At 43.4% G+C, this 16631-nt stretch overlaps 1 protein-coding gene and 2 long non-coding RNA genes across 10 annotated transcripts in view; all 3 read left to right on the forward strand.

Annotated features, from left to right (window-relative positions):
- Nucleotides 1-190: 190 nt before the first annotated feature.
- Nucleotides 191-16631, forward strand: part of sh3tc2 (SH3 domain and tetratricopeptide repeats 2) — a gene marked incomplete at its 3' end in the record, with an annotated part of 60927 nt that continues 44486 nt past the window's right edge. The window contains exons 1-2 of the mRNA XM_052518265.1: nt 191-446; nt 16389-16487. Coding sequence (XP_052374225.1) covers nt 404-446; nt 16389-16487 — 142 coding nt within the window. The remainder of the gene's footprint in view (nt 447-16388; nt 16488-16631) is intronic.
- LOC127928103 (uncharacterized) lies at nt 4858-6992 on the forward strand. Of its 2 annotated transcripts, none has more exons than XR_008130414.1 (3): nt 4858-6592; nt 6673-6886; nt 6928-6992. It is a non-coding gene; the product is annotated as an uncharacterized LOC127928103 (long non-coding RNA). The 2 variants fall into 2 exon arrangements; XR_008130424.1 differs by having other exon boundaries at nt 6550-6612; nt 6707-6886.
- On the forward strand, nt 11078-16380 carry LOC127928106 (uncharacterized). 7 transcript variants are annotated; one of them, XR_008130469.1, is made up of 3 exons: nt 11078-12094; nt 13722-13906; nt 14535-16380. It is a non-coding gene; the product is annotated as an uncharacterized LOC127928106 (long non-coding RNA). The 7 variants fall into 7 exon arrangements; XR_008130472.1 differs by having other exon boundaries at nt 11078-12050; XR_008130467.1 differs by lacking the exon at nt 11078-12094 and adding an exon at nt 12293-12395 and having other exon boundaries at nt 12440-13906.

A 16631-nucleotide genomic window follows, 5' to 3' on the forward strand; every position in this document is an offset into this window, starting at 1 on the left:
ATGGCTGAACTCTGCCCATATCTACAATCTCTCTTTTTTACATGTATTTTGGGGGCTTTTTTTTGACTTTGTGACTGTGGAATCTGACTTAATGGTTGCTATCCAGTGGAAACCCTGTCCCATAGAAGTTAGTGGAGGGGGAGGAGTTTCAGTACTTCCTCAGTTGTCTGAGTTATGCTGCCCCTGACATACAGACATTATCTTCTCACAAACACACTCTCTTCTCACACACTGTCAGACACTCTCTTCTCACACACTGTCACACACTCTCACGGCTGTATTCATTACTGTCTGTTGCTCTTTCAAAACCCAGGAACAGGGACAGGAGCAGAATGACTGGGCTTTAGCCTGGTGGACACACACTGGGACTACTGGACTGGACTACCGTACCACTTCCACCCTCATGACGAATGAAGTGACAGGAGAGAACAGACAGCAGGACAGAGGTGAGACACACTCTTCTCTCTAACTATCTGTATTCATTGAGTATGTTTGAGTCCCATTTTGTCTGGAACTTATGCTGTGTGTGTTAGTGCTACTCTCTCTCTCTCTCCCTCCCCTCTGAGGACAGAGGCAATAAAAGAGATCAATGGATAATGTGTGATCGTTAGACTATGATATGCAGTAGAGAAGTGTGTGTGTTTTTCTGTGTTAGCCACTCTACTACAGTGAGGGAATCTCCCAACAGTAGTTCAGCCACACAGGCGTGTGTTGTACTAGGCGGTTAGGCTAAACTTAGAGCCCCCTGTCTGTCTCATGTTACCCCTGTACCTCACTGACATCCATTTCATACACACTTACCCCACAGCCATACAGTTTCCTTATTTCCTGTGGCTACTTTGAATAATCTCACTTTTTTTGATTACTACATGATTCCATATGTGTTATTTGATCATTTTGATATCTTCACTATTATTCTACTTTTGACTGGTACAGTAGGCTTCATTACAATCAGATGACTGATTTGTTCCATTAATATAACCAGTATGATCCAGTCTGTGATATGATGATGAAGATACTGATATATATTCTCTGTTAGACTATTGCCCATGTCATTTCCACATGTTTGGCTCTTCTGGTAGGATTTTTGATACGGCTTCTGATAGGGCTTCTGATAGGATTTTTGATAGGGCTTCTGATAGGGCTTCTGATAGGATTTTTGATAGGGCTTCTGATAGGATTTTTGATAGGGCTTCTGATAGAGCTTCTGATAGGAATTTTGACCATATTGGGCTCTGGTCAAAAGTAGTGAACTAAATAGGGAATAGGGTTCCATTTGGGACTCATTCTGCTCTGTTAGATTTATCTGTAATGTGTCTGTCAGTGTCTGGAAACAGTGCTGTTTCTCCTTTAAGAGGTTCTGACCCGACACGCCTTCAGGCTGATTACAGCTGTCTGACACACAATAATCACTCCCATTCAATCAGGACACGGGGTTTCATCCCAAGTGGTACCTTATTCCCTATATAGTGCACTTCTTTTGACCAAGACCCATAAGGCTGTGGTGAAACGTAGTGCACTACAGAGGGATATAGGTTGCCATTTGGGACACAACCGTGGACCAGTGTAGTTTCTAGAGAAGTACCATCCTCATCCTCCTTTTCTTCACTTTAACATGAACAAAAAATGGATGACAGAGAGACGGAGAGAGAAGTGGAAAGGAGGCCATTTGAGTTGGGTTTATAATGCATGTTTCTGTTAAAATAGAAAGCCTCAAAACATACTAGTGTGCTGTTGGAGCTAGGAACACAAGCATTTTGCTACACCCGCAATAACATCTGCTAAATATGTGTATGTGACCAATATCATTTGATTTGAACACCTGTTTGTCTATTGAAACCATGAGAAGTAGCTCACCTAAGCTAAGATCTGTTTGAATGTGAACCCAATGTGTGTCACGTTCTGACCTTAGGTATTTTATTATGTCTTTGTTTTAGTATGGTCAGGGCGTGAGTTGGGTGGGTTGTCTATGTTCCTTTTTCTATGTTTTGGGATTTCTGTGTTTGGCCTGGTATGGTTCTCAATCAGAGGCAGCTGTTTATCGTTGTCCCTGATTGAGAACCATATTTAGGTAGCCTGGTTTCATTTTTGAGTTGTGGGTGATTATTTTCCGTGTTTGTGTTTGTGCCACACGGGACCGTTTAGTTTGTTTCACTTTGTTATTTTGTATTTGTGTAGTTTTAAATTTGTCATATTAAAATGGACACATACCACCCTGAAAATTGGTCCGACCTCTCTTACACTTCATCAGAGGAAGACGACGAACGTTACAATGTGTTTTGATAGATACAGTAGAATGTGTTTTAGAACAGAATGAAAGTACTCTGAAACACTACTGTGGCAGACATTTCAATGAATCTCAAGGTACTCTGGTAATACGGCTGATTTTAACAGAGTTGTGAAAACACCTTTCTGGGGTTTCAGAAACTGTAAAAGTCAGCATCAAATTACAATAATATTTTGATACATTCATTTCAAGTGACACATTTTATAAATGTATTGAGATTAATAGACAGAGCTGTCATATTTGTCCAACTACTTTCCCTAGGATAGGCAATAGCACTCGTTACTACCACTCATTACTACCACTCTTTACATAGCACTCACTATTACTACTCATTAGTACCACTCATTACATAGCACTCACTATTACTACTCATTACTACCACTCATTACATAGCACTCACTATTACTACTCATTAGTACCACTCATTACATAGCACTCACTATTACTACTCATTACTACCACTCATTACATAGCAATCACTATTACTACTCAATACTACAACAGTTGCCAGGCTCATTGTGAGAGTATAAATGATGTTACATTCAAAATGTTTAGGGTTATTGTAACATGTACAAAGCAGAGACAATATGTCCAACTAATAGCAGAGACAACATGTCCAACTAATAGCAGAGACAACATGTCCCAACTAATAGCAGAGACAACATGTCCCAACTAATAGCAGAGACAACATGTCCCAACTAATAGCAGAGACAACATGTCCCAACTAATAGCAGAGACAACATGTCCCAACTAATAGCAGAGACAACATGTCCCAACTAATAGCAGAGACAACATGTCCCAACTAATAGCAGAGACAACATGTCCCAACTAATAGCAGAGACAACATGTCCCAACTAATAGCAGAGACAACATGTCCAACTAATATCATAGACAACATGTTTCAACTAATAGCAGAGACAACATGTCCAACTAATAGCAGAGACAACATGTCCAACTAATATCAGAGACAACATGTCCAACTAATATCAGAGACAACATGTTTCAACTAATAGCAGAGACAACATGTCCAACTAATATCAGAGACAACATGTCCCAACTAATAGCAGAGACAACATGTTCAACTAATAGCAGAGACAACATGTTCCAACTAATAGCAGAGACAACATGTTTCAACTAATAGCAGAGACAACATGTCCAACTAATAGCAGAGACAACATGTCCCAACTAATATCAGAGACAACATGTCCCAACTAATATCAGAGACAACATGTCCCAACTAATAGCAGAGACAACATGTCCCAACTAATAGCAGAGACAACATGTCCAACTAATAGCAGAGACAACATGTCCAACTAATAGCAGAGACAACATGTTCCACTAATAGCAGAGACAACATGTCCCAACTAATAGCAGAGACAACATGTCCCAACTAATAGCAGAGACAACATGTCCAACTAATAGCAGAGACAACATGTCCAACTAATAGCAGAGACAACATGTCCAACTAATAGCAGAGACAACATGTCCAACTAATAGCAGAGACAACATGTCCCAACTAATAGCAGAGACAACATGTCCAATCTATAGCAGAGACAACATGTCCCAACTAATAGCAGAGACAACATGTCCAATCTATAGCAGAGATAGCATGTCCAATTTATAGCAGAGGCAACATGTCCAATTTATAGCAGAGATAGCATGTCCAATTTATAGCAGAGACATGTCCAATCTATAGCAGAGATAGCATGTCCAACTAATAGCAGAGACAACATGTCCCAACTAATAGCAGAGACAACATGTCCAATCTATAGCAGAGATAGCATGTCCAATTTATAGCAGAGATAGCATGTCCAATTTATAGCAGAGACATGTCCAATCTATAGCAGAGATAGCATGTCCAATTTATAGCAGAGGCAACACGTACAGCATAAAGCTGTTGTGTGTGTGACAACATGGATTTGTACCTGGGTCAGCCAGTCTTCACTCTTGTTACACTGAGCACATGGTGCCCTATTCAGACTTGAGATATACAGACTTAACATAGACTTGAGTCAATAAAGTATGAACATTCTTTGACATAAGTCCATGTTAAGTCAACTGGTCTCAAGTCTGAATAGGAATTCCAGCTTTTTCTGTGTGGAATTCCACCATTATATCTTCAATGCTTTATTTACACGGATTAGAAACATGAGGACACAGAGAAGGAGTGAAAGTGGGACAAGCTGAAATTTAAACCCCTGACTTGTGGGACATTAAGATAGCAAATTAGTTTGGAATGTTACACACTCAACCATATCTCCACGTTCAAAACTTGTGAATCCCATTTGTCCGAAGACAACCGTTTAGATTAAATACCAGAAGTGAACTTTAAAAATGGTGCTGCCGTACTGGGCGTTTGTGGCTGACTGCCCTATAGATCACTCTGTGGTCAAGTGTAAAAACAGGAGCGTTTGTGGCTGACTGCCCTATAGATCACTCTGTGGTCAAGTGTAAAAACAGGAGTGTTTGTGGCTGACTGCCCTATAGATCACTCTGTGGTCAAGTGTAAAAACAGGAGCGTTTGTGGCTGACTGCCCTAAGTGTAAAAACAGATCACTCTGTGGTCAAGTGTAAAAACAGGAGCGTTTGTGGCTGACTGCCCTATAGATCACTCTGTGGTCAAGTGTAAAAACAGGAGCGTTTGTGGCTGACTGCCCTATAGATCACTCTGTGGTCAAGTGTAAAAACAGGAGCGTTTGTGGCTGACTGCCCTATAGATCACTCTGTGGTCAAGTGTAAAAACAGGAGCGTTTGTGGCTGACTGCCCTATAGATCACTCTGTGGTCAAGTGTAAAAACAGGAGCGTTTGTGGCTGACTGCCCTATAGATCACTCTGTGGTCAAGTGTAAAAACAGGAGCGTTTGTGGCTGACTGCCCTATAGATCACTCTGTGGTCAAGTGTAAAAACAGGAGCGTTTGTGGCTGACTGCCCTATAGATCACTCTGTGGTCAAGTGTAAAAACAGGAGCGTTTGTGGCTGACTGCCCTATAGATCACTCTGTGGTCAAGTGTAAAAACAGGAGCGTTTGTGGCTGACTGCCCTATAGATCACTCTGTGGTCAAGTGTAAAAACAGGAGCGTTTGTGGCTGACTGCCCTATAGATCACTCTGTGGTCAAGTGTAAAAACAGGAGCGTTTGTGGCTGACTGCCCTATAGATCACTCTGTGGTCAAGTGTAAAAACAGGAGTGTTTGTGGCTGACTGCCCTATAGATCACTCTGTGGTCAAGTGTAAAAACAGGAGCGTTTGTGGCTGACTGCCCTATAGATCACTCTGTGGTCAAGTGTAAAAACAGGAGCGTTTGTGGCTGACTGCCCTATAGATCACTCTGTGGTCAAGTGTAAAAACAGGAGCGTTTGTGGCTGACTGCCCTATAGATCACTCTGTGGTCAAGTGTAAAAACAGGAGCGTTTGTGGGCGCCTCCCCTCTATATTGGTCCTTCATGAACTCAGGTGAGACAGAAAAGAAATTCACTTAACAAGAACATGTGTTTTTTTTTGCAGTGGTGTAAAGTACTTTAAAGTACTACTTGAGTTGATTTTGGTGTATCTGTACTTTACTTTAATATATATATTTTTGACAACTTTTACTTTTACTTCACTACATTCCTAAAGAAAATATTGTGCTTTTTACTCCATACGCTGTCCCTGAAAACCCAAAGTACTCAATACATTTTGAATGCTTAGCCGAACAAGAAAATTGTCAAATTCTAGCACTTATCAGGAGAAGACGTGGTCATCCCTACTGCCTCTGGCTTGGCGGACTCACTGAACAGAAATGCTCTTTTATAAATAATGTATGAGTGTTGGACTTGTCCCCTGGCTCTCTGTAAATAAAACAAGAACGTGGTGCCGTCCGCTTTGCTTAATATAAGGAATTTGAAATGATTTATACTTGTACTTCTACTTTTGATACACAAGTATATTTTAGAACCAAATACTTATAGATATTAAAAACCAAATACTTTTAGACTTTTACTCAAGTAGTATTTTACTGGGTGACTTTCACTTGAGTAACTTTCTATTAAGGTATCTATACTTTTACTCAAGTATGACAATTGGGTACTTATTCCACCACTGGTTTTGTGTAGAATTTCAGCCGCGAATGGCTGCTATGCTAATAGTCCAAGGCAAGCATTCATTAATCAGTTCTTTTTGCTAAATGTAGTTTTGCGTTCGTTTTTTAAATGCAAATTAGGGCCTGCTTTTTAGTTAATACTGCTGGCTTGAGTTTAACACACCATATAAGAGCAGGGAATAAACAATAAGAGGAAATAAACAATAAGAGGAAATAAACAATAAGAGGTGAGAATAAACCATAAGAGGTGAGAATAAACCATAAGAGAAGGGAATAAACCATAAGAGCAGGGAATAAACCATAAGAGGAAATAAACAATAAGAGGAAATAAACAATAAGAGGTGAGAATAAACCATAAGAGGTGAGAATAAACCATAAGAGGTGAGAATAAACCATAAGAGGTGAGAATAAACCATAAGAGGTGAGAATAAACCATAAGAGGTGAGAATAAACCATAAGAGGTGAGAATAAACCATAAGAGGTGAGAATAAACCATAAGAGGTGAGAATAAACCATAAGAGGTGAGAATAAACCATAAGAGAAGGAGAATAAACCATAAGAGGTGAGAATAAACCATAAGAGGTGAGAATAAACCATAAGAGGTGAGAATAAACCATAAGAGGTGAGTAAATAAACCATAAGAGAAGGGAATAAACCATAAGAGAAGGGAATAAACCATAAGAGAAGGGAATAAACCATAAGAGAAGGGAATAAACCATAAGAGAAGGGAATAAACCATAAGAGCAGGGAATAAACCATAAGAGCAGGGAATAAACCATAAGAGCAGGGAATAAACAATAAGAGCAGGGAATAAAGAATAAGAGCAGGGAATAAAGATTAAGAGCAGGGAATAAAGAATAAGAGCAGGGAATGGAATAAAGAATAAGAGCAGGGAATAAACAATAAGAGGGAATAAACAATAAGAGCAGGGAATAAACAATAAGAGCAGGGAATAAACAATAGGAGTGTCAGGACCCGGTTACGAACCCGGGTCTCCGGAGTGAGAAACAGTCACTTAACCAACTGAGCCACGAATAGTCGGCAGAACCCAGAAGATGAGGCAGACAAAGCAGTACTTGAGACGGTGTATTTAATGAAGTAAAAAGTGAAGTTTCTTCAGGAAAACATGTAACTCCACAACCTCAAAAGGAATTCCACAAGAACTAAGGTAATCCTCCAAGACAAAAAGGTAAATCCACAAGGTGGAAGGTAAAGCACAAAAAGCCTTAAAAGATACTCAAAAAAACAAGAACAAAAATACAGAATTCCACCGGGATCTACACGAGTTCACAGAGTACTAGGGCTGGGTGCCAGCATACAAACACAGAGCACAGAACTGAGGAAAACAAAGGGTTTAAATACAATCAGGGGAAACGAGGCACAGGTGCAAATAATAATGGGGATCAAGGGAAAACAAAAGGTCAAAAGGCACAATGGGGGCATCTAGTGACCAAAAACCGGAACAACCCTGGCCAAATCCTGACAAGGAGGGAATAAACAATAAGAGCAGGGAATAAACAATAAGAGCAGGGAATAAACAATAAGAGCAGGGAATAAACAATAAGAGCAGGGAATAAACAATAAGAGGGAATAAACAATAAGAGGGAATAAACAATAAGAGCAGGGAATAAAGAATAAGAGCAGGGAATAAACAATAAGAGCAGGGAATAAACAATAAGAGCAGGGAATAAAGAATAAGAGCAGGGAATAAACAATAAGAGGAGGGAATAAACAATAAGAGCAGGGAATAAACAATAAGAGCAGGGAATAAACAATAAGAGCAGGGAATAAACAATAAGAGCAGGGAATAAACAATAAGAGCAGGGAATAAACAATAAGAGCAGGGAATAAACAATAAGAGGAGGGAATAAACAATTAGAGGAGGGAATAAACAATAAGATGAGGGAATAAACAATAAGATGAGGGAATAAACAATAAGAGGAGGTAATAAACAATAAGAGGAGGGAATAAACAATAAGAGCAGGGAATAAACAATAAGAGGAGGTAATAAACAATAAGAGGAGGGAATAAACAATAAGAGGAGGGAATAAACAATAAGAGGAGGGAATAAACAATAAGAGGAGGGAATAAACAATAAGAGGAGGGAATAAACAATAAGAGGAGGGAATAAACAATAAGAGCAGGGAATAAACAATAACAACAGGGAATAAACAATAAGAGGAGGGAATAAACAACACGAGGAGGGAATAAACAATAATAGCAGGGAATAAAGAATAAGAGCAGGGAATGGAATAAAGAATAAGAGCAGGGAATAAACAATAAGAGGAGGGAATAAACAATAAGTGCAGGGAATAAACAATAAGAGCAGGGAATAAACAATAAGAGGAGGGAATAAACAATAAGAAGAGGGAATAAACAATAAGAGCAGGGAATAAACAATAAGAGCAGGGAATAAAGAATAAGAGCAGGGAATAAACAATAAGAGCAGGGAATAAACAATAAGAGGAGGGAATAAACAACACGAGGAGGGAATAAACAATAAGAGCAGGGAATAAACAATAAGAGGAGGGAATAAACAATAAGAGGAGGGAATAAACAATAAGAGGAGGGAATAAACAATAAGAGGAGGGAATAAACAATAAGAGGAGGGAATAAACAATAAGAGGAGGTAATAAACAATAAGAGGAGGGAATAAACAATAAGAGGAGGGAATAAACAATAAGAGCAGGGAATAAACAATAACAACAGGGAATAAACAATAAGAGGAGGGAATAAACAACACGAGGAGGGAATAAACAATAATAGCAGGGAATAAAGAATAAGAGCAGGGAATGGAATAAAGAATAAGAGCAGGGAATAAACAATAAGAGCAGGGAATAAACAATGAGAACAGGGAATAAACAATGAGAACAGGGAATAAACAATGAGAACAGGGAATAAACAATAAGAGGAGGGAATAAACAATAAGAGGAGGGAATAAACAATAAGAAGAGGGAATAAACAATAAGTGCAGGGAATAAACAATAAGAGCAGGGAATAAACAATAAGAGCAGGGAATAAAGAATAAGAGCAGGGAATAAACAATAAGAGCAGGGAATAAACAATAAGAGGAGGGAATAAACAACACGAGGAGGGAATAAACAATAAGAGCAGGGAATAAACAATAAGAGGAGGGAATAAACAATAAGAGGAGGGAATCCCATTTAAAGCATTTGGAAAATCCAGAAGAAGGGATCTAATTCTGCTCTTAACTCAAAACACCATAATGTTTTCAAACTGTTTGAAAATGCTTCCTGTTTCTGGCAAGGCCCAATTTTTCAGTTTTTGATTTGTTAAAAAAGTTTGAAATATCCAATAAATGTCGTTCCACTTCATGATTGTGTCCCACTTGTTGTTGATTCTTCACAAAAAAATACAGTTTTATATCTTTATGTTTGAAGCCTGAAATGTGGCAAAAGGTCGCAAAGTTCAAGGAGGCCGAATACTTTCGCAAGGCACTGTAGCAGACACTCTTATCCCGAGAGACTTACAGTAAGGTGTCATTTAGCAGACACTCTTATCCCGAGAGAACTACAGTAAGGAGTCATTTAGCAGACACTCTTATCCCGAGAGACCTACAGTAAGGTGTCATTTAGCAGACACTCTTATCCCGAGAGACCTACAGTAAGGAGTCATTTAGCAGACACTCTTATCCAGAGAGACCTACAGTAAGGAGTCATTTAGCAGACACTCTTATCCAGAGAGACCTACAGTAAGGAGTCATTTAGCAGACACTCTTATCCAGAGAGAACTACAGTAAGGAGTCACACGCAAACACACACACACACACACTCAGTGATCATACACACAAACACAAACACACACAAACACACACTCAGTGACCATACACACAAACACACACACACATACACTCAGTGACCATACACACAAACACACACACACACTCAGTGACCATACACACAAACACACACTCAGTGACATACACACAAACACACACACACTCAGTGACCATACACACACTCTCTCTCACTGACCAGCCCACACACACATGCCATCAGAAGAGAGTGTTTTGTGTTAATAGACTGGGCAGCAGCGAGACAGAGAGACAGAGACAGAGAGACAGAGAGACAGAGAGACAGAGAGACAGAGACAGAGACAGAGACAGAGACAGAGACAGAGACAGAGACAGAGAGACAGAGAGAGAGAGAGAGAGAGAGAGAGAGAGGTGGGGGGCAGATGGGATTTCCAGAGAAAGAGAGGAGAGAGAATGAGAGAGAGAATTGTAATAGAGAATAGACTGGGTGATAGAGATACAGGAAGAAGCTCTACAGAGATCGACAGAGCAAACATCCTACACTGGTGAGAGTGAAAGTCAGTGCTGCCTCTGAGATAAATAGACAGAGCCAGACTGCCAGACCGCCAGACTGCCAAACTGCCAGACAGACAATCTGAAAGCCTAGTAGCTGAGAGCAGTTGGCATCATTGATTTCTAGGAGCTGTAAGCTGCCAGTACACATGGCGTGGTGCTGTTGCCCTCCTCTCCGGGCCTCCTCGTCCTCCTGCTGCTCTCCGCTCCTCAAACGCTGCCCTCTCTTCCCAGGTTGGTTCCACTTCACCCTGCCGTCTGTACCCACAGCCTGGAGCTGACATGAGAAGACAGAGAGCAGTAACTGTCTCGTTCAGACAGATACTGCTGCTGTAGGTATATCTATAAGACATGGGTAACAGGCTATCCCATGAAGGTATAGTAGAGTACAGGGCATGGTGTGTCAGTGTGACGTTGTGTTAGGTGTGTGTACTGTAGTGGCAGTACTGTCAGTCACATTGTTACTAAACTGTGCAGCTTGTTGTGTTCTGTGTCTCAGTGCATGAGACCATAGTGCTAGTAGCTGTCTTGAGATCAGGGTGGCTGGTGAGGTCATAGTGCTAGAAGCTGCCTATAGAGATCAGGGTTGCTGGTGAGGTCATAGTGCTAGTAGCTGTCTATAGAGATCAGGGTGGCTGGTGAGGTCATAGTGCTAGTAGCTGTCTTGAGATCAGGGTGGCTGGTGAGGTCATAGTGCAAGTAGCTGTCTTGAGATCAGGGTGGCTGGTGAGGTCATAGTGCTAGTAGCTGTCTTGAGATCAGGGTGGCTGGTGAGGTCATAGTGCAAGTAGCTGTCTTGAGATCAGGGTGGCTGGTGAGGTCATAGTGCTAGTAGCTGTCTTGAGATCAGGGTGGCTGGTGAGGTCATAGTGCTAGTAGCTGTTTTGAGATCAGGGTGGCTGGTGAGGTCATAGTGCTAGTAGCTGTCTTGAGATCAGGGTGGCTGGTGAGGTCATAGTGCACGTAGCTGTCTTGAGATCAAGGTGGCTGGTGAGGTCATAGTGCTAGTAGCTGTCTTGAGATCAAGGTGGCTGGTGCGGTCATAGTGCTAGTAGCTGTCTTGAGATCAGGGTGGCTGGTGAGGTCATAGTGCTAGTAGCTGTCTTGAGATCAGGGTGGCTGGTGAGGTCATAGTGCTAGTAGCTGTCTTGAGATCAGGGTGGCTGGTGAGGTCATAGTGCTAGTAGTGCTAGTAGCTGTCTTGAGATCAGGGTGGCTGGTGAGGTCATAGTGCTAGTAGCTGTCTTGAGATCAGGGTGGCTGGTGAGGTCATAGTGCTAGTAGCTGTCTATAGATATCAGGGTGGCTGGTGAGGTCATAGTGCTAGTAGCTGTCTTGAGATCGGGGTGGCTGGTGAGGTCATAGTGCTAGTAGCTGTCTTGAGATCGGGGTGGCTGGTGAGGTCATAGTGCTAGTAGCTGTCTTGAGATCAGGGTGGCTGGTGAGGTCATAGTACTCGTAGCTGTCTTGAGATCAGGGTGGCTGGTGAGGTCATAGTGCTAGTAGCGTCTAGTAGCTGTCTTGAGGTCAGATTAGGGTGGCTGGTGAGGCCATAGTGCTAGTAGTGCTTGAGATCAGCTGCCTTGAGATCAGGGTGGCTGGTGAGGTCATAGTGCTAGTAGCGCTAGTAGCTGTCTTGAGATCAGGGTGGCTGGTGAGGCCATAGTGCTAGTAGCTGTCTTGAGATCAGGGTGGCTGGTGAGGTCATAGTGCTAGTAGCTGTCTTGAGATCAGGGTGGCTGGTGAGGTCATAGTTCTAGTAGCTGTCTTGAGATCAGGGTGGCTGGTGAGGTCATAGTGCTAGTAGCTGTCTTGAGATCAGGGTGGCTGGTGAGGTCATAGTGCTAGTAGCTGTCTTGAGATCAGGGTGGCTGGTGAGGTCATAGTGCTAGTAGCTGTCTTGAGATCAGGGTGGCTGGTGAGGTCATAGTGCTAGTAGCTGTCTTGAGATCAGGGTGGCTGGTGAGGTCATAGTGCTAGTAGCTGTCTTGAGATCAGGGTGGCTGGTGAGGTCATAGTGCTAGTAGCTGTCTATAGATATCAGGGTGGCTGGTGAGGTCATAGTGCTAGTAGCGTTAGTAGCTGTCTTGAGATTAGGGTGGCTGGTGAGGTCACAGTGCAGGTAGCGCTAGTAGCTGTCTTGAGATCAGGGTGGCTGGTGAGGTCATAGTGCTAGTAGCTGTCTTGAGATCAGGGTGGTTGGTGATGTCATAGTGCTAGTAGCTGTCTTGAGATCAGGGTGGCTGGTGAGGTCATAGTGCTTGTAGCTGTCTTGAGATCAGGGTGGCTGGTGAGGTCATAGTGCTAGTAGCGCTAGTAGCTGTCTTGAGGTCAGGGTGGCTGGTGAGGTCATAGTGCTAGTAGTGCTAGCAGCTGCCTTGAGATCAGGGTGGCTGGTGAGGTCATAGTGCTAGTAGCGCTAGTAGCTGTCTTGAGGTCAGGGTGGCTGGTGAGGTCATAGTGCTAGTAGTGCTAGCAGCTGCCTTGAGATCAGGGTGGCTGGTGAGGTCATAGTGCTAGTAGCGCTAGTAGCTGTCTTGAGATCAAGGTGGCTGGTGAGGTCATAGTGCTAGTAGCTGTCTTGAGATCAGGGTGGCTGGTGAGGTCATAGTGCTAGTAGCTGTCTTGAGATCAGGGTGGCTGGTGAGGTCATAGTGCTAGTAGCTGTCTTGAGATCAGGGTGGCTGGTGAGGTCATAGTGCTAGTAGTGCTAGTAGCTGTCTTGAGATCAGGGTGGCTGGTGAGGTCATAGTGCTAGTAGCTGTCTTGAGATCAGGGTGGCTGGTGAGGTCATAGTGCTAGTAGCTGTCTATAGATATCAGGGTGGCTGGTGAGGTCATAGTGCTAGTAGCGTTAGTAGCTGTCTTGAGATTAGGGTGGCTGGTGAGGTCACAGTGCAGGTAGCGCTAGTAGCTGTCTTGAGATCAGGGTGGCTGGTGAGGTCATAGTGCTAGTAGCTGTCTTGAGATCGGGGTGGCTGGTGAGGTCATAGTGCTAGTAGCTGTCTTGAGATCAGGGTGGCTGGTGAGGTCATAGTGCTAGTAGCTGTCTTGAGATCAGGGTGGCTGGTGAGGTCATAGTACTCGTAGCTGTCTTGAGATCAGGGTGGCTGGTGAGGTCATAGTGCTAGTAGCTGTCTTGATATCAAGGTGGCTGGTGAGGTCATAGTGCTAGTAGCGCTAGTAGCTGTCTTGAGGTCAGGGTGGCTGGTGAGGTCATAGTGCTAGTAGTGCTAGCAGCTGCCTTGAGATCAGGGTGGCTGGCTGGTGAGGCCTTGAGATCAGTGCTGGTGAGGCCATAGTGCTAGTAGCTGTCTTGAGATCAGGGTGGCTGGTGAGGTCATAGTGCTAGTAGCTGTCTTGAGATCAGGGTGGCTGGTGAGGTCATAGTTCTAGTAGCTGTCTTGAGATCAGGGTGGCTGGTGAGGTCATAGTGCTAGTAGCTGTCTTGAGATCAGGGTGGCTGGTGAGGACATAGTGCTAGTAGCTGTCTTGAGATCAGGGTGGCTGGTGAGATCATAGTGCTAGTAGCTGTCTTGAGATCAGGGTTGCTGGTGAGGTCATAGTGCTAGTAGCTGTCTTGAGATCAGGGTGGCTGGTGAGGTCATAGTGCTAGTAGCTGTCTATAGATATCAGGGTGGCTGGTGAGGTCATAGTGCTAGTAGCGTTAGTAGCTGTCTTGAGATTAGGGTGGCTGGTGAGGTCACAGTGCAGGTAGCGCTAGTAGCTGTCTTGAGATCAGGGTGGTTGGTGATGTCATAGTGCTAGTAGCTGTCTTGAGATCAGGGTGGCTGGTGAGGTCATAGTGCTAGTAGCTGTCTTGAGATCAGGGTGGCTGGTGAGGTCATAGTGCTAGTAGTGCTAGCAGCTGCCTTGAGATCAGGGTGGCTGGTGAGGTCATAGTGCTAGTAGCGCTAGTAGCTGTCTTGAGATCAGGGTGGCTGGTGAGGCCATAGTGCTAGTAGCTGTCTTGAGGTCAGGGTGGCTGGTGAGGTCATAGTGCTAGTAGTGCTAGCAGCTGCCTTGAGATCAGGGTGGCTGGTGAGGTCATAGTGCTAGTAGCGCTAGTAGCTGTCTTGAGATCAGGGTGGCTGGTGAGGCCATAGTGCTAGTAGCTGTCTTGAGATCAGGGTGGCTGGTGAGGTCATAGTTCTAGTAGCTGTCTTGAGATCAGGGTGGCTGGTGAGGTCATAGTGCTAGTAGCTGTCTTGAGATCAGGGTGGCTGGTGAGGTCATAGTGCTAGTAGCTGTCTTGAGATCAGGGTGGCTGGTGAGGTCATAGTGCTAGTAGCTGTCTTGAGATCAGGGTGGCTGGTGAGGTCATAGTGCAAGTAGCTGTCTTGAGATCAGGGTGGCTGGTGAGGTCATAGTGCTAGTAGCTGTCTTGAGATCAGGGTAGCTGGTGAGGTCATAGTGCTAGTAGTGCTAGTAGCTGTCTTGAGATCAGGGTATCTGGTGAGGTCATAGTGCTAGTAGCTGTCTTGAGATCAGGGTAGCTGGTGAGGTCATAGTGCTAATAGTGCTAGTAGCTGTCTTGAGATCAGGGTAGCTGGTGAGGTCATAGTGCTAATAGTGCTAGTAGCTGTCTTGAGATCAGGGTAGCTGGTGAGGTCATAGTGCTAATAGTGCTAGTAGCTGTCTTGAGATCAGGGTAGCTGGTGAGGTCATAGTGCTAATAGTGCTAGTAGCTGTCTTGAGATCAGGGTATCTGGTGAGGTCATAGTGCTATTAGTGCCAGTAGCTGTCTTGAGATCAGGGTATCTGGTGAGGTCATAGTGCTAGTAGCTGTCTTGAGATCAGGGTATCTGGTGAGGTCATAGTGCTAGTAGTGCTAGTAGCTGTCTTGAGATCAGGGTATCTGGTGAGATCATAGTGCCAGGGTAAAAACAAACATTTGCACCCCTTGTGGTCCACAGGGCCATTATTAAGAAATGCTGTTTTACGATATCTGATGGCTATCTGCATTTCTGGTAAAGACGATGCATGTCTGTTCACTGCTTGCTGTTTGGTCCCACATGTGATTTGTTTGTGATTTCAACACAATCTTCTTTCAGGATGAGTAACTCTGTCCTTCCCCTCATTGGAGAATTGATGGAGATATAGGGAAGAAGCCACTTTAGACCATTGACATGCACCCCTTGATGGTGTTTACTACTTCGTGTTACACTAATCTCCTCCCCCGACATTTACTGAACGGTGTGTCCCACTAATATCATTCCTCCCTCCAAGACATTTACTGATGGGTGTGTCCCACTAATATCATTCCTCCCTCCAAGACATTTACTGATGGGTGTGTCCCACTAATATCATTCCTCCCTCCAAGACATTTACTGATGGGTGTGTCCCACTAATATCATTCCTCCCTCCCAGACATTTTCTGATGGGTGTGTCCCACTAATATCATTCCTCCCTCCCAGACATTTTCTGATGGGTGTGTCCCACTAATATCATTCCTCCCTCTAAGACAGTTACTGAAGGGTGTTACACTAATTTCCTTCCCCATTCCCAGACATTGGGCACGTTCCTCTGCCCAGGCATTGCTGTCGCATGTCAGATCTTACACATGCCTGGATAGACATTTTATTCATTAGTTGATGACATGGCACGCAACCATTGGTTGATGCATGCAACGTCTGATCAGGGGAACGCGACATTATACTGATGTGTGTAACACTAATCTCCCCCCCCCCCTCCCAGACATCTCTCCTGCTGAGCTGGATGCACTTTGGAGAGAACCACCGTACACGCTAGCGGGAACCAATGAGCACTTCCCAGGAAATGATGTTATGAATCCAGGTAACTACAGTAAAAGCCTTAAAGCGTTCGATGACACAAAACATCCAGCTGATTTTATCCCAATTAAGTCCTGCATGAGTTATATTGCCCAGACAAATGTGGAGTTTGAATTCTTCTGGATGTGTACTGTCGCAAACAATGAAA

This window comes from Oncorhynchus keta, chromosome 4, assembly GCF_023373465.1.
Source record: "Oncorhynchus keta strain PuntledgeMale-10-30-2019 chromosome 4, Oket_V2, whole genome shotgun sequence".
In the NCBI taxonomy this organism is placed as follows: Eukaryota; Metazoa; Chordata; class Actinopteri; order Salmoniformes; family Salmonidae; genus Oncorhynchus; species Oncorhynchus keta.